This window comes from Pezoporus wallicus, unplaced genomic scaffold (assembly GCF_028554395.1).
Source record: "Pezoporus wallicus isolate ANWC-B61680 ecotype Strahan unplaced genomic scaffold, APGP_CSIRO_Pwel_v1 contig_5787, whole genome shotgun sequence".
Lineage (NCBI taxonomy): Eukaryota > Metazoa > Chordata > Aves > Psittaciformes > Psittacidae > Pezoporus > Pezoporus wallicus.
The window spans coordinates 1,262,124-1,280,613 of NW_026637253.1; the positions used below are offsets into that span (position 1 = coordinate 1,262,124).

At 40.6% G+C, this 18,490-nt stretch overlaps 1 protein-coding gene across 2 annotated transcripts in view; it reads left to right on the plus strand.

The window, feature by feature from the left end:
- GABRG3 (gamma-aminobutyric acid type A receptor subunit gamma3) overlaps positions 1-18,490 on the plus strand; it is a 335,383-nt gene that overhangs the window by 305,893 nt on the left and 11,000 nt on the right. For both annotated transcript variants that reach the window (XM_057404470.1, XM_057404471.1), the window contains exon 7: positions 10,268-10,420. In XM_057404470.1, the coding sequence (XP_057260453.1) occupies positions 10,268-10,420 (153 nt within the window). The remainder of the gene's footprint in view (positions 1-10,267; positions 10,421-18,490) is intronic.

Here is an 18,490-nt window from a genome sequence, read left to right on the forward strand (position 1 = left end):
CATTAGGGACTGTAGTGATAGGGCAAGGGGTAACAGGTTAAAACTTAAACAGGGGAAGTTTAGATTGGATATAAGGAGGAAATTCTTTCCTGTTAGGGTGGTGAGGCACTGGAATGGGTTGCCCAGGGAGGTTGTGAATGCTCCATCCCTGGCGGTGTTCAAGACCAGGTTGGACGAGGCCTTGGGTGATATGGTTTAGTGTGAGGTGTCCCTCCTCATTGCAGGGGGGTTGGCATGTGATGATCTTAAGGTCCTTTCCAACCTCACTATTCTATGATTCTATGATAGTTTCTTCCAGAATGCAATATAATCAACAGGGATGGGCTTCCAACAGTAAGATACTAACTTAAGCTTTCAAAAGAGCATAAGGAAAATTGGGCCACAGGAGTGACGTTAGGGATGGTTGAGGTGGACTAAATGTCAGTATGGATAGGAAGAAACAGGTTACAACATTCCATGATTATATAAAAGTTGTTACAGTACAGCCACAATATTGAGGCCAAACTTACAAACATTTTAATTGAACAAAGAGATATCAGTACTAGCAATATGTTGCATTTTTATTATTATCTTTTTAAGTATGTGAAATTAAATTCTGAGGAAGATAATGAGAGAATTCTACTTTAAAATGTTGAAATGAGGTTTTTTTTGATAGTTAATTGAAACCTATTTCAACTGGGTTAGGAATTGCAAACTCACCAAATCCAGTCATGTGGGACTTAATAACAAACTTCAGTACAAAGGGGCCTCCTCCCACAGCTCTTGTTAATAAGAAATTCAGTCCTAGTAATAAATGAGAAGTGATCAGCATTGGTGGATGACATAAACCTAGGGGTTCCCAGGCATGATCCGGTGCTTACTAAGAGCAAAGTGAATGCAGCAGCCATTAGTGTATATTCTCAGACCTCCTGCAGTTATTTGGTGCTCTATGAAGCGTGAAGAATGCTGTGTTTGACAAGCATTGCCGTGCTCCTTATCAATAAACCCTCTCAGAAGACGTTTCCTACATAAATGACATTTTCACTTTGATCCTGGATCTACTTTCATTGACATAGGCAGCGGTGTTAATTTATTATTGGTTTTACTTCATCTACTGTTGTTCACTTTTATTCTTCAAGCACAAAAAATCCAGTCTATATGATAAAATAGCAGCACTTCCTAGAAGTAGTGAGTAATGGATCATGCATGCTACACCATATTTGTATATTGATTGTCTTTCAGATTGATGCATGAATGCAAACAGAGTTTGCGTAGGTAACTTTTCTACTGTTAAGGCAGAAATTGATCTGGACTGGTAGATCGAAGTCTTGTGTATGGTATTATACATCTTTATAGCTATTACGTGACTTGGTGAAACCGAATTTTTTGGAGGATTTTCCAAGATGACTTGTACCTTACAACAGCCAAATTAAAACTGTGTTGTTTTCATTAGTACCCCATTTGAAAGAACATACAAAATGACACTTCATGTTGTAAAACCAAAATGTCATTATGCCTAAAAATAATAGACCTGAACATCCTGAGAACAATTCTGATCCTTGTAATACCACATAGATAAATTAGGTGCTATAACTTCATATAGTTTTTGGTAAAGGAGTGCATTATATGCAATAGTAGGACTGAGGGGAAAGAATAGGTGTGTTTGGCAGGACGGCTTGTGTAAGTATATAAACATGTAAGTATATAAATAAACAAAACATTCTTGGACATGCTACAAATTTTTTTTTCCTTTAAAAAACTTGTATTTTAAAAATTAATTTATTAATTTTGGAGGTCAGTTGTGTTCATGGATGTTGATCCATCTCCCAAGTACATTCAAAGCACTTCACATGATTAACAGGTGCTATGGGATACAGACAGTGAAATGATTACAACTGAATGAAAAAGTAACTGCCTTTGAAAGCGCCAGTATGGAATATAATGAATTGGTTAGAGCACAAGAAATATTGACTAGTAGATTTCAAATTACTAGGGGACACAATGAATTTAAAAGTTGCAAAAAAGGATCTTTTATTTATTTAATTTCAGTTCTTTGTGAAAAGTTCCAGCATGCGACCTATGTATGCAAATAATTCTAAGGGGGGGGAAATCAATACAAAGAAATTCAGTCTTTCAACAAATTAATTGGTTTTCCAAATTCAATCCTAAATGCCAAAATCAGAAGATAAAATAACTCTATGTACTGGAAACATGGTCATTAACTTTTAAAAGTGGGCAGTAGTTCATGTAACAAAACTGTCATTTTACACAAATCTTTTGAAAATGCTATTTGCATCAAAGAAAATGAAAGTTCACTACCTAAGGAAGAAAAACAAAATAAATGCAAATTTGTGATAGTGATGAAAAAACCGAATAGCCTCAAGTTAAAATATGTTCCTCAATAATATATTCTTATTATTATTATACAGAAGAACAAAACACATTGTCTTTTCATTCTGATAAGCTAGGCGAAGCCTTGGTCTTACTTGACTTTAAAAAATCTGTTGCCATCAGACAGCCTGGGATCTGGTCTTTGCTTTTCACTCTAATCTGTCAATATTTGATTTTTTTATTATGTATGCTTATGAATATGTATATACTTATAATTGAACATGATTTCTACAAGCAAAAACAATGCTGTTGGTATTAGGTTTCTTTTTTTCACTGTATAGTGCTATAGAAATTTGTCTGTGATAATGAGAAACTTAAGCAATGATTTGGCATTCATGGTGTGAATTCATTTCTGGAAAATTTGCTTTTCAAGTGTAAGTGCTGAAAGCCCAATCTGTGCTACACTGTACTTGTACATGTACACACACACACACACACACACACAGGCACATCCTGATAATGGCAAAGGCAATTATGAACTCGGAGACACAGAAACCTTTTTCATTCTCTGTTCAATATCTGTCGCATAAAACCGTTGCTTGTGACTGGGCACCTCATAGCTGCTATGGCAATATATATAGAAATAACAGCTCTGAAGACCTGTATGCATTTCTTGTGTGGTTAAACATGTATCTTATGCAGAAATAGTGTATGTAATGAGTGCCTGTTACCACTCCAAGAACACTTAATTCTCAGACAAGCCTCAGACAAGTCCATCATGACCTTGATCACTTTATTTTTCCTTATGTCTTGGAACCATTTGTCCCAGAGTACTATGGAGCAAAAATTGATCCTGGTAATGAAAACTGTTGATTCATGCCGATTGACACATTTTGTAGGAGTCAGAATAAGCCAGCAGTAAGTCCTCAGCTTTACCTCATTGCTTACAAAGATGCTGCAGAAGATTAAGTCATTTTTAATGATATTTTCATGATTCTCTTTCCTTCTATATTTCTCTTCAAGAGAACTTTAAAATCCTGTTTTCACCCTTGTCTCTAGATGGAGCAACATGTTCTAGTGGAAGGTGGTCCTGCCCACAGCAAGGGGGCTGAAACACTATTATCTTTAAGGTCCCTTGCAACCCAAACCATTCTATAATTCTATGAATAATACCTCCTTTTGGAGTCATAATCCCCTATGAGGGCATTCAGCTATTTCTCCTACCATTTTGCTTACGTTTTGGATCTTCCAGAGTTCAAACCTTCTCCGTATCTGGACTCACTGAAGACCAGTGGAGATCTAGGAAAGTCAGGATGGGATGATATCAGCTCTGTAGACGGACCAGCTGCTGAAGCATTAGTAATAGTGTACATTAAGAAATCCTGATCCATCTGTTTTATTTTGAGTAATGCTAGTAAGAAGATAGCTTGAACTTCCACTGGGCATGTCCCTGAGGGATTGGGATGCTGGCCTGGGATGTGAAAAGGCCTAGTTTACATGACCCTTCTGACTGATTTTGAAGAAAATTTCTACTTTGAATTAGAAAGGTTGGGTTTTGCACCATAGTCTCTGTTTCTGCCTGACTCTGAGCTCAAAATCTGGCACCTGAAACTGTCTCTTGAACCTTAAACTTGCATGTCCTCAGTTGATACCAGTATTGCCATGATAACATGTGTAACTTCCAAAAAAAACCCCACTCTCTGGTGAGCGTTTTGCAAAAATATCTATAAATACTGAATTTGATTTTTTTTTCAATGGTTTTATTTGTCAAGACCAGGAGTGGTCTCATGCTTGAGCTGATTGCTTTCAAATATTACAGTTCCACCATGGTAGCAGAGTAGAATTGTAAATTAAGGTATTTATGATGCAAGGTCACTGTCCTGAATAAGTGATAGGCAGTGGTCAAACTAGTAGAAAAATTTCAGCTTCCTAAGAAAGCAGAGAAACCTAATTCAGGAAATAAAAAAAAAATCTTTGGGAAGCAAATATCAAAAAACAGGTTGGGGAAAAATGAAAAGTAAATGGCAGGATAAAATAGGGTCTACTCTTGCCTTCCAAATAAAAAAACAACAACAACAACAAAAAACAAACAAAACAAACAAACAAAAAAAAACAAACCAAAACACTTACCTCAGTGTACTCTGTGGTCTCGCTGATCAACCAAGAAAGGTCACTGCACACTGTGTGAGTTCTTGTTTTAATGACTAGGACTTTTTGTCTAATCAAACTCTCATAACACAACGCCACTTCTCATTATTCTGCAGTTCCACTGGTGGACAATCAGCATGTAAACTTAATCCAGATGCTGAAAGCTCTGTGTATTACATTCTACTTTCATACTGCAAGGAATGACTTTACTATTTGTAACGTTATTCTTTGTTTAACTTTTTCCTAAAATGATTTGGATTATAGCAATTTTTAAGCACAGAGAATAATGGGAGGATAAATGAAAATGTGTGATAAGATAGAATACTATGGTTTGAGTAAATAAATCATTTACAGTATATAAATTTATATTTTTAAAATATTTTCTTAAAATAAAATAACCAATTTCATTATGCTCAAACATTTCACCTTTAAGGGAACTGTTCGTAGTCCAATGTAGGCAAAATTCTGGCAATTCAGTAAACCATACCCTTACATTTCAGAAACAAAGGAAATAGGCTGTAGTTTATTATTGTTCATTAAAATCCACAGCAGTTATTCCTTTAAAAATTATTGTTCTAAATAGTGTCCTACTTTCAAACCAGAAATATAAGCTAATGTAAGTCCTATGGGTCACAGACAGCAGTCCTCATGGTTTCATGGGAAGCATTGCTACACTATTCCTATTACTCCAGATTTGCTATTTCAAGGTGCATCTTTTGCTCTCATTATAGAAGTCTGGTCGGGCACTATTTTGTCTCAGAGTAATTTTAATTGATTTCAGTGAACTGATGGCCTGCTGGTTCAGTTAAGTTATTCTGCCTTCCAGGGAAATTATTTAAGCTGTTAAAAAATAGAACTCCTCTCTGGGTTTCAAAGTGGTATTAGTTATTCCAGTGTTCCCTTACTAGTCAATCACTGTGTGATTACTTTTAAACCAAGTACACTGATTTAGTGATATGCTGTTTGGAAGGAGGTTTTCCCATCTTTCTGTGCTGCAGGGCTTTGCTGCACAGTCAGCCTCAGCTCCTCTCCTAGCAGTGGCAGTGATGGCAGGTAGAGCTCTGAAGGCTGGCAAAGGAGCAAGGAAGCACTGTGCAGAGTTCTTGAGAGATTTTTCTTTCCTTTGGCTTGCTCATGCCTGCAGGACATACAGAATAATAAATTGTAGGTCAGGTCTTTTAGATGAGAGCTTCTTTGTAGAAATTATTTTGTGTTTATAGAGAAAGTCAGAAATGTATGTACCATGCCTACTTTCCTTTAAGCTGCAGAGAAGTGATTTTAGATTTATATAGAATAATTAATTCTGAACAGATTCATTTAGACAACAATAATAGTAATGATAGTATTAATAATAATAATGCAGTTTGGAGTAGTGCAGTGAGAAAAATAGCCACAGCACATACATGTAGGCCCTTCTGTATGCAAAGAGACAATTCAGGAATCTAATCAGAAGTTGACTTGGCTGAGGATAGAAGAAATGAAGTGGTAATACAGTTGAAAATTATAATTTATTATAGCTATTAAAAAATGCATTCAGCACATGTCGTACAGAAGCATGCTTGCCTCTGAGAGCAGTCACAACACTGATGCTTCCAGCTGGGGCTGTGCAGCAGTAATTTCCCCCTCACACAAAGCATTGTCATCAACATTCATTGTCTCTGAGTTGCATCCCCTCTAAGAATGGTTAGAGTACTATAGGAGAACCAGCAAATTCTCCTTTTACTTCCACTTTGCATCAATAATTCCACTGAACCAAATTGTTCTCCCAACTTCTTTCTATACTATCCATCAGCATATTTCCATGAGTACAGCAAACAGGGTACAGTATTTAAGTCCATATGCACAGCTGCTGCATGTATGACTGGGTCTGCCTTCTTCACTGTGAGAATTTTTGTATGGGTCTCAGTCAATAAAATAGGTTAGTGGCTAAGCTAATGTAGCCACTTAGTGTGCTAGGATTTCATATTCATTAGGCAGTTGTAAGATATCTATGGGTCTTTGTTGGATAATTTGGGAATTTGCAGCTCCTTGTAAAACTTGACTAAGTCACAGTTCCCTTATTTAGCTTGATGGAAGGATGTTCTGGAGAAAAGATGAAAAGTTTTGATGTTATAAATGGCAGGAGAGAGATGGACAGACAGGAGGGAAGGAGGGAGGGAGGGAGGAACAGAGGGAGGAAGGGAGAAAGGGAGAGAGGGAGGAAGGAAGGGAGAGAGGGAGGAAGAAAGGGAGGGAGGATGGGAGGGAAGAAGCAAGGAAAGAAAGGGATGGAGGGAGGGAGGGAAGGAAGGAGGGAGGGAGGAAGGAAGGAAAGAAGCAAGGAAGGAAGGAAGGAAGAGAAGATAGGTGGAGGAGAACAGAGGAGCAAGCAAAGGAGTTGTGCATGTCCTCAAGGATGAAGGGATCAAGTTTAACCATGAAACAAAGGAGGAAAATAACTAAAATACTCTTCAAAAGACTAAGGAGATAATTATATTTAGGTAAAATAACCTTAACACCCTACAGAAGTAGCACTTTTTAGCTTTCACCATCGAATCAAGGGGTGTGATTGACTCCTTGGATCATTTTCAAGTGTCTACAATGTCTTTGTTCACATCTGAGCCAAACATACTAATTTTTCAATCACAAAAGAGAAATGGAAATGTTATGGGTGCATTCACCTCTTTCTAAAGCTGTCCTGAGTTCAGCAGTAGCAGTCATTTTTCTCCTTCTTGGTAGCTGGTGCAGTGCTGGGTTTTTGACTTTCAGCCTGAGAAAAAGGCTGATAACACCGATGTTTTTAGTTGTTGCCCAGTAATGTTTACTCTGACCAAGGACTTTCTGAGTCTCATCCTCTGCCAGGGAGCAGGGGAAGCCGGGAGGAAGCAGAGACAGGACACCTGACCCAAACTAGCCAGAGGTATTCCATACCACAGCATGTCATGCCCAGGATGTAGAACTGGGGGCAGTTACCCAGAAGGGCTAGATCACTGCTGGGGTTGGGCTGGGTATCAGTCGGCAGGTGGTGAGCGGTTGTATTCTCTTTCCTTGTTACTTCCCTTATCATTATTATTATTGGTAGTAGCAGCAGTGATTTGTGTTATACCTTAGTTACTGGGCTGTTCTTATCTCAACCCATGGGAGTTACATTTTTTCGATTCTCTTCCCCATCCCTCTGGGAGGTGGGGGAGGAAGGGGGTTGGGGAGTGAGAGAGCGGCTGCTTGGTTCTGTGTTGCCAGCTGGGCTTAAACCATGACAAAAGCGTATCTCTTTTAGAGATCAGACAAGCCATATATTGAAAGTACCAATTTCTCTTCATTAATGACAGAGTGCAAGTCATCTGTAGAATCTACCTTCTAGATGTCTAAAATGAGGGGAAATTAATCCTGCCTAAAAGATACTGAATCAGTTCATGGCTAAATATGATGATGGACTCTCTACATCATTCAGTCTCTGCCTCAGTTCCTGTCTGCAAAACAGTTGAAATGTGCCATAATTTCCTCCCACTATCACTTTGTCGGGTTTATTCCAGTTGAAGACTGTGCAAGCAGGAATTCTTGACTTACTTTCCCAGTATCTTACTGTCCAGTATCTAGCCCCACTCCCATTTGCTGTGCTGGATATCACGATCATATTACTTAGAGGAGGAGTGACCTGTCTATGAACTTGGATTATATTTATCATGTATCATTGTACACAGTGAAAAGTTTGCTGATTGCTTTGCTTTATACTATTCTCAAGTAACTTATTCGTAGACATGCATTTTTAGATACAATAACTGAGTAAGGGAAATGTAAATATTTGGCACAGTTTTCATTGACTCTTTGTTTTCCTTTTTTGCTTTGACCAGCAATGTTTGAAACATTATCATATCTTTGTTTCCCATAGTTGTTGGGTTGGTTACTGTCAGTAGAAGCACTGGTTTACACAGCCTCTGATTTCTTACACTTATTTCTATGAAATTATCTCATTTGCTGTGGCGTAAGACTTTCTCTAGTGCAGCAAAACAGATTAGGGAGCTGATGCAGTCTAACAATAAGCCGGCAGAACCAATCGTTCTGTTCCATAATGCCAAATATACAAGGTTTCTGAAATGTCAGTTCAGCATCTTGGGGTCACATGCTTTTCATTGGCACAGTACTTGTGAAAATGTACACATTCATCTAACAGAGGCATGATAGAAGCACCCACAGACTTAGCAACCTCTTCCAAATAGATATATCTCAAGCCAATATACTTAACACATGGAAACTTTTCCCTTTGATTCACAGTTCTAAGTTTCTCTCTCCACATCCCACTCTCAGATTTTTATTTACATTGTAGTTTGTAGCTTATGGTAGTTCACTCATTTTACAGTGGCCTTCAGTGATTCTTTGGATGGAGGAAGTTATTCTTACTGAATTAATTTCTTTTCTATGTAATATTTAGCTATAGTCAAAATATCTACTGTATTAAATGCATTGGTTCATATGCTCTCTGTTATTAGAAGATTAAGCTTTAATTCGCCTCATCTAATAAACCCAGTATGCCTCTACTTGGGTGAGTTGCATGTACGTTCCTTGGGAGATTCACCTTTCTATGCTAATAACTTCTTCAGTCTCATGATGGTTTGCTGTGGTAGGACAGACTTACTGACATATTGCACATGGCTTCTTCAAATATCATATTCTATAAAGTCAAAGCTTGTAACAAGAAACAATATAATTTATTAGGTCAAGTCTGACATCATCAAACAAAATCCCGTAACAGTTAGAATCATAGAATCATAGAATAGTTAGGGTTGGAAAGGACCTTAAGATCAGTTCTCAGGCATATAAATTCTTTTTCATATCTGAAATGAAAGTAATATACTTCAAGCAAAGTACAGAAATTGGTCTCTGTTCAGTTTGATTACTGTTAATCACTGTGACTGTCTGAGAGAAGAGGATAGTTAACATCTATGAAGCTGAGGGGGCTGTCAGTAAAAAAGGGGGGTGATAAGGTCAGTAGCCTCTACTGAGTAGAGAGAGAGGGACAGATTATTATCCCTTGTGGAGTCACAAGGGTTAGCAAAAGAGATACTATGGAAGAAAGTCATATAATGTGAGATAAACTAGCCTTCTCACTGAGTTCTTGATTTTATGATTTTTACTATTATTAGTAATTTTAAATTTTCTTTTTACAGTAGAATAATAAACTTTATATCCAGACTCACCTTCTGAAGGTTTTAGATATGAAAAGTGACAACTGTTTTGAAATGGAGGAATGCTGACAAAAAGACTCTTGATTTGTAATTATGAGTTCTTTCAAGCATAAAGTTTTACCAGCATTAAGGCACTTGTGACTACAAATGACTTATGTAAAGCCATAATCATGTGCATTCTACACTTCCCATAAAGACTGCTACTGCCTGATTCTGATATAGCAAAAGATGACAGAAATCACTCAAACCTGAAACTGAGGCAGGGAAGACATAGCCTACAGAAAGATGGATTTTGTGCAGTTTGGATACAGAATCCAGTAAATGATGTGGCCATGGAGCCATCCATAAATATCAAGTCTTGAAATTCAAGATGCCTTTCAAAAATTTACTCATCAAATATGATTACTGACAGACTCTGCTTGTCCAAATAGATCAACATTTCCACAGGCACCTAAAACTAAAGGAAATTAGAATGGAAAAGTTTATTTAAATTCTATTTTATGTGAGCATTACTGCAAAAATTTCTCAAAACATTAAGAAATATTTTTTATGCATTGTTTTTATGAATTTTAAAAAATTAGCAGGTCAGTGAGCAAATTTCCCTATCTCACCAAAATGTATATTTATTTTCTGTGCTATTATTGCAGGTGATTATGTAGTCATGACTATATACTTCGACTTAAGTAGAAGAATGGGATACTTCACTATTCAAACATACATTCCCTGTATATTAACAGTTGTTCTTTCCTGGGTATCCTTTTGGATTAAAAAAGATGCCACACCAGCAAGAACAGCATTAGGTAAGTTGTTAATAATTCCTTTTCCTGATCTTTTTGTGTAGTTCCTTCACTATCATTTGAAAATATCAGCAAAGACACCACTGGCTATATGCTTTGGATTACTGTTACCGCATCTTGCAGACCCACAGCTACTTACCACTGAAGCCTCTGGTTTTCTGCCTTTAATAGAGTAATTAAGAGTAAACTATTCTGACCCTTTGAAATGACACTAGCATAATATTCTAGAATTAATGTCTGTCTCCTTGTTCTCACTATGATATTTTAGTGACATTTTTGAAGAATAAATTAATTGCACTGCTGGTTTCATTCCCTTTTGAAACTCTCCCCCCACAGGGCATTATGTCTTATATATACATAAAACTGTGGGATATAATAATATTAACTCAAGCAAAGTGTTTTAGCTTGTGCTCTTGAAGTTAAGCTCCACTCTAGGTGTATAGATATTTTTCATAGACTCTGAAGATTTATGCTGGTATAGGTTTTCCAGCAGCTCATATATGTCAGGACAAATGTGTGTATTTTGTAATTATGCTTTAGGATACACTTACAAATGTTGACCTTTTGTTCTTATGCCAATAGGAAAACCTGTATGCTTTGACAGCATCAAGGGCATAGAGCTATATAATAGGCGTACAGCAGAACTGAAGGAAAACTAACATTTTAGTCCAGACTGTGGTTGCCAGGGCTGCCAGCAATAACTCAGTCGCAAATCTACCAGTCTAAGAAAAAGGGGAAACTATGTCAAGGTTTATATGCCTGTTTAGCATTCCCAGCTATTCTTTCCTAGTTCCTGCAGGAGTTTGTTACCATCTCCAGTTAACCAGCTAGACTGTCTAAATCATTTCATTTCTAAAGAATATATTATTAAAACTGACCTGCCTGACTTTTTGGATTGAAATCAGAGAGAAAGCATTTGTAGGAGCAAATGAGTCTCCAGGTTTGAGAGGGTGATACAGCTGCAAGGAATGACTGGACGACAAGGGCTGTGAACAGGCTATATCTCTTCAGAGGCAGCCTGCAGCAAGCACAGTGTTCTCAAGTGCTGCTGTGTGCCAACAACCCTTCATTCAACTATAGTATAGGAGAGGCCATCTGTACAAACACCTCTATTTCCCACTCCCGTATACAGCTGTTCAAGAGGCATCAGTATTCCCCATCCTTTTTTATCCAAGTAACTAAGCGTTTGCTAGAAATAGTAGTTACTTATATGTGAATCCATTTCTGTTAGATGGATCTAACAGATTCTGTTAGGTCTTTCAAACACCATGTAGAGATGCTCTACTTCATCTCAAGTGGAAGCTTTGACAATACAGCCTTCACAGCCTTTATACAGTTGTACAAAATTACTTGTCCTGTTTCTGTCTCTCTCCTGCACTAATAAATCTGAGCAACCACCCATTCTGAGGGTGCTGTGGTTCCTACCATAATGTTCCTGAAGGCTCTGAAGGGGAAAAGAAAAATGAAATGCTAAAAAACCCTCTAAACTCCATTCACTCTGAACGAGATTTTAGTGGCTAAGTGTCTTGAACTTGTCTGGAAGTCTCATCCCCCTTTCTAAGTTTTTCACTCATGCGAAAATCATGCAGTCATCTATTCAGGGTACACTAAGCCCTGGGTAACAAACATTATTCCTCCCAAAACTTCTAATGCTTCAATTGTTTAGTGTAAGCGGCGAGGAGAAGCAGACAGGCCAACCCAATATGGGTGATAAGCAAACTTCTTCTTTATTTGTGACGCAGTTCACGCATATATAGGAGTGGTATTCAGCCACTCCTTCTTGGCACAACAGTATTGGTTAGCCCCTCACAGCTTCCTCCACATTCTCCTCCCAGGTCCGGTCTCCGGCTACCTGTGGGGGCCACCCCCTGCCTTGCTTGCACAGTCCTCCAGAACTCTATGGTCCTGCTCTTAGAGTCATTCTGCAGCAATTCCCCCCTTTTTCTTTGTGCAAGCAAGGCATTATGGGTTATTCTGTTCACCTGTTTTATCACACAACTATAAACAAGTCTAATAGCTACGATGATTAACCTAACAGTGATACATAAGTGCAATACTTTAAACAGCAGTGTTTGACTCAACCTGTAATGCCCCGTGAAGACAACCATCTAGTTATTCTTAGGATATTGCTCATTTACTATTGCTGGGTAAGCTGAGCCAGGGTTCTCAGCTGTGCGTGCATCGAATTAGCATAATCAGAGAGACTCATACAACACATTCCCTCAAACTCTTCACATCCATGTCCCTGTTCCAACAACAAAAGGTTCTGCAGTGTTGCATGTCTTACAGAGTCAACATTAAAACAAATCAGAAATTGCCTTCGATATAGAATTGTCTGCTTAGCAACTCAGCAACCCAGTCTGCTTAGTTGAGTCAAGGCCCCGGCTGAAGCACTTACAGTGATTTGGCATATTATGATTGGATACATGTTATGAAGACCCTTAGTGACTAACATATAATTGGTTAAACACAGGTGTGAGAACTCAACCTTGAAAGCTTGCCAACAGTCCACAGTTCTCATTAACTTAGTGAATTCCAGCCTCTTATCTTGCTTGCTTAAGCTTCTTCGGGCCTCTCATGGCCTTGCTGTATCTTTCAGGACTATTCAAAGTTTATGTACCAATTATGCGTTCTCCCATGAGAACACTGTCTCCACATCTTCCCCCTTTATGTTTTATATACGGTTTGGGTGGCCCTACTTGAGCAGGGGATCTGGGCTAGATTATATTTCCAACATATGCCAACTAGAGGCTGCCTGGGCCTGCCCCTTTTTTCTGCTGTATGGCTCTCTGGTAACAGGCTGTATAGCTCTCTGATCCTTCACATCAAGGTCTGGCATGGCGTGTGTCCCCACCGCTCCACACCTGCTGGGTTGCAGCCAACAGCGGAGCTAAAGGTTCTTCTTGGTGGCAAACACAGAAGCCAACCCAGTCTTGCCCTTGATTGTGGTAGCAGGCATTTGGTCAGCCTCAGTCCTTGCACCTTGCTGTCAATGCACAGTTTCACCTGCGTCATCCAGTGACAAGTCGCTACTACAGCAAGGCACACACAAATTTACATTAGCAGAGTAACTATTACAGGGTGCAGCAGCATGTTGAAGATGCTGATGGCAGTGAAGGACTAGCCAAAGAAATTTCTTACCAGTGGAATTCTCCCCCCTCTTAAATTTGTTCCATCACCTGCTTTATAACACTACCATTGTATTAAAATTTTTCTAGCTTTTGCCTTAGCATTTTCTAGCAGCTACTGCAAATTTCCATACTCTAACATCTCTTTTACAAGTGACAAATCTATACAATACAAGGTGCAGTTTCTTATTAGCAACTAGCTAGTAAATACAGGTGGGTTTATACACAAAATCACAACCTCTAATAATAGCTACTTTACAAGCACGCATATTCAGGATGTTACTTTTCAGTTGCCCCCAAGTGATGTTTTGCAGTTATTTGTTCTTTCTCTTCCTCTATCTCATTCTGTTTGGGGTAATCACGGTCAGCTCCTGTAGCTGAGGCATCAGGTTTATCCATTTGTCTGTCCAGCTTATGGCAAGGCTTGACAAACTTTGCAGGCAGTCACCATGGACCTGTAGGCAGGAGGACACAAATATACCCCCTCCTCCAGGTTATTAGTTCTTCAGTTCTTGAGAAGTAGACAGGTTAAACAGGTTAAGTGCAGCATCATTACTCTCTCTCCCCCCCCCCCCGTTTTTTGTTTTTTTTTTTTTTTTTTTAGTCCCTGCAAAAGCCATCATTACTCCCACTACAGTCCCACGTACAGAACGTGGCACAAGGACCCTGTGGAGACTAACAGCAAACCAGCTCGGAGAAGCATCATTGCAGTGCGAGGTGGCAGGCTCAACCTTAGCGGGCGTCCCCGCAGAGGCTCTGCCTCCCCCACATCGTATGAGGCTTGGGCTTTTATACTGACCAAAATGCACACTCATTCCAACACAGGTGGCCAGCCTGTGCTGGAAGAAGTGGCCAGCAGTATCTACAGAGGTCTCCAAGGGTTGATAGAAACCTGGACATACTTATGTTTACCAACTTCTAGTACATGAGTATCACAGAGAAACTGTATGGGCTCCCCCTGTCAATTGCAAGAAAAAATCATAACATATACAGCTTGAGTCACTGTTTGTCAGGCCTCCTTAACTATTTTGAGATCAAGAGCTTCCCACTCTTTAGCCCCCTGCTGTGTAGTAAACACAGGATATGCAGAGATGCCCATTGCAGAAAATTCCCCAGTAATGTTCACCTCTTTGGTTACCCATTGTTACAACTGAGTGTCTCCAGCGCCAGTAAGTCTGAGCAGACCGACCCGGGAGACGAAGAGTCAGGGTCTGGAAGCAGAGGATATAAATCTGGCTCGGATTCAGGGGATTCAGGGGCTGATCCTGCGCCGAACTCGGGGTCTCCATTGCTCGCAGCTGTGTCTTCCTTATCAGATGTCTCTCGTTCGGTATGTAGCCATCTGCAGACCTGGCTCCTCCGTAACCGAGTTAAAAATTTTTTTACTCTAGGGCGTAGTGGGTTGGAGAGGCTCGCAGTTCCTTTAAATCTCCCGCTAGCGCATGATCCCTATTTTCTACTGCGTGCTTCAAAATGGCGCCGCAATCGATCCGGCGCCGAGGCACCTCCCTCTTTCTTTCGGATTCCTCAACATTTATCATGCGTATACCTTCTAATATACTTTCTCTGTCCTTTTCAAAGTCCCTACTTTCAGAACTGGGGTGGTGGGGGAGCAGGGGGTTACACCTCCTCCGCAGCACCTTCTGATGGAGGGGGAGAAAAGGAAGGGGGGGTGGGGGGTGGGAAACCCTGTGCTCCCGCGAGCTGGGGGGAACAAGTTGGAATCTTCCCCCGGTTTCAACCGACCGGGGACGTCTGTTCCTAGTTTCTCCGTTGCTACCGCGGCAGTTTTCTTTTCTGCCTTGTATCTTTTTATACAGTTCATTACTTCCCTCCATGGTTTACCGAGTTTCTTTGCCTTTTTATAATCATTAAGCACTTCTTCTGGGTCGTCCTAAGTCCAACTCTCGGTCTTCACGGCCAGCCTTTTCCGGATCGTCTTCTTCGGTCCTGTCCTCGGTCTCCGGATCGGCCTCCCGACGCAGCAGTGTCTGGTTCGCCCCAGCGGCAGATTCCTTTTGGTCAGTCCAAGCACCCGGGTCCGTCACGCCACTGCAGCAGCATTGCCTGCGCTTCCTGGCCGCTGCCGCCGGCGCCACTCACTCATCCTTCTGGATCCCCGTCGACCGGGGCCCTGTATCCGGGTCCCCGCTAGTCAGGGCCCTGTATCCGGGTCCCCGCTAGTCGGGGCCCTGTATCCGGGTCCCCGCTAGTCGGGGCCCTGTATCCGGGTCCCCGCTAGTTGGGGCCCTGTATCGGGGTCCTCGTCGACCGGGGCCCTGTATCCGGGTCCCCGCTAGTCGGGGCCCTGTATCCCGGGTCCCTGTTGACCGCCCCGTCGCCCGGGGCCCTGTATCCGGGTCCCTGCTAGCCGCGGCCCTGTAATCCGGGTCCCCGCTAGTCGGGGCCCTGTAATCCGGGTCCCCGCTAGTCGGGGCCCTGTAATCCAGGTCCCCAGCGACCAAGGCCCTGTAGTCCGCGTCCCTGTTCGGGCGCCATTTGTAAGTGGCGAGGAGAAGCAGACAGGCCAACCCAATATGGGTGATAAGCAACTTCTAATTTATTTGTGACGCAGTTCACACATATATAGGAATGGTATTCAGCCATTGGCACAACAGTATTGGTTAGCCCCTCACAGCTTCCTCCACATTCTCCTCCCAGGTCCGGTCTCCGGCTACCTGTGGGAGCCACCCCCTGCCTTGCTTGCACAGTCCTCCAGAACTCTATGGTCCTGCTCTTAGAGTCATTCTGCAACAGTTTAGTAACTTTCAGCTGAATGATAGAAGAAATATATTACCAAAAATATCCTCTAAGCTTAACTTCCTCACTAGGCACAGCTTTATTTAAGCAATGAAGCTATATCCCAGCCATTCCTACTCAATCCTTAGGCATCTTCCTAATGGAAGGTTGTATCAGCTTCAAGTCTTAGTGAGTGACACAGGGCATCCTTCCAAACCAAGAGCAGCTCAGTGACCTCAAGCTGTAGAAATAAAAGTCTCAGAGAGCCTGTAATAAGATGACTGCAAGCAGCCAGCACTGGTTCACACTTTATAGATATTTCTTGCTTAAAACCCATTTTGTGTGAGGTCAGCACAAGAGCAGAACCTGCTGGATTTTCTCCAGAAGTTTGTAAATTTAACAAGCGTAACACTTCTGACCATTGTAAGTCATGTGACATCATGTGGGTCCAGTTGTCTAAGGTTATTTTCCCATAAAGAAGTTTTCAGTCCTCACTCCCTTTATGTGATTGCCAAAGTGCCTTTACGATGTGGCCCCAGCAACATGACAGACCCTAAGACAGAGTTATTCTGTGATCTCCATCTACCTCCAGGATAGCTCAAAAGGCTATACAAAGGTGAGGACAGAGCAGCTGAAAAACTGCCTGTTCCTGGCTGTGTAGACTTGCCTCCCTGGCCAGAAAATTGAGCAATAGGCATTTAGTGTAATCTGATGAACTCCTTTCTTCTTAAATTCAGTGTCTCAGTGGAGATAAGGAAAGACTGACCATGCTTCATCTTTTAAATAAGAGTCTGAAGCCTATGTTTGTGCAGAGTCACACAGCATCCATTTGTGTTATCCTTCTTAATGCATAACAGAAAAGGGAGAAAAGGTATCTAACAGTTTGCATTACTGATTTTTCACAAGCAATGTTTGTACCCTGTCCCTGAGGGTGGTTCCCCACACCACACAGCTCTGTTTTCCAATTAATTAGACACAGAAATAGGCTAGATCACTAGTCACTGCAGTATGACTTTCCCTGCCTTGCCCCTTCAGCCAGCAGGAACTTCAGACAAAAAATGTATTCTTATACTGAGATCATGCGTTCAAAATATGAATATTAAGATGAAATGTTCCAAGTTTATATTGAATGGCTATCATGACTACCTTCTAAAACTCTGATGAAGAATTAAATTACTGGGCTAAAATATAACTTTTTAATAAATAATATGTACATGGGTCATCTCTTTTTGTGCCCAGATTTGTGTTGCTCCCAAACTGGCAATGGCTCTTGGGCTGACTGTTACCAGACTGACTATTGACTCTTGGGCTGCAGTTACGAGATGTTCCCAGTTTACTGTAGGTCTGCTTATACAATGCAGCTTACAAATCTGTCTGAGCAATAGCACACATCCACATTTGGATAGTGGCACATGATGAAATTGTAATACAGCCAAGGGCAAACCACTGAAATTGTTCTGCTAATTAGTTGAAATTAATTGTAGGCTCAGTGCACCCCAACCTACTCCGAGTGTAGCTGCATTAATATAAAGGGCAAGCATCAGGGAAATATTTCATTCTCTGAAATTAATGAGTAACTTCCAAAGCTATTGGCAGCTACTCACAGTTACATGAAGGATTGGTTTCACCCCTTTCTGAATAACACTAAGTAATAAGCTATTTCTGTGCTGGAAGAAAACCCAACAATCGGGGTATTTGGCTGTGAAGGAAAAAATGGGACCCTAAGTATCCTTTCATCAGCACTGTCCAGACTTATCAAAGTGCTCTTTAAAAACTTGGCATCATAGTCCCTTTTTAACATGCCCTTTGAGGAGCTGATGCCCAGAGTGGCAGTGTGACTCATTCTAGGCCACCTGAAGAGTCAGTGGGAAACTGGAAATAGAATTTGAGTATTGGATGAGAACTGTGTTTTGTAATTGCAGCTTATTCTGCCCTCCATTCAAAGAGAAAAAAAAAAAAAGCTCACTGCTGTTTCTGCTTATCTGTAGTAATCAAAAGTATATTTTCCCAATGCTCATAGTCAAGAGCAGCCGGCAAGTATCTGAAGAAAAGTCATGATCTGGAAAATAATAATCGGTTGTTTTCCTTGAAGATGAAGGGAATTAAGTTAAACTGAAGCTTTCATCCCAGTTTCTCCCTACTTTTTCAAAATGGGTATAATATGTAACAGGACTAGGCAGTTACTACAGAGCAACTTCAAACTGCA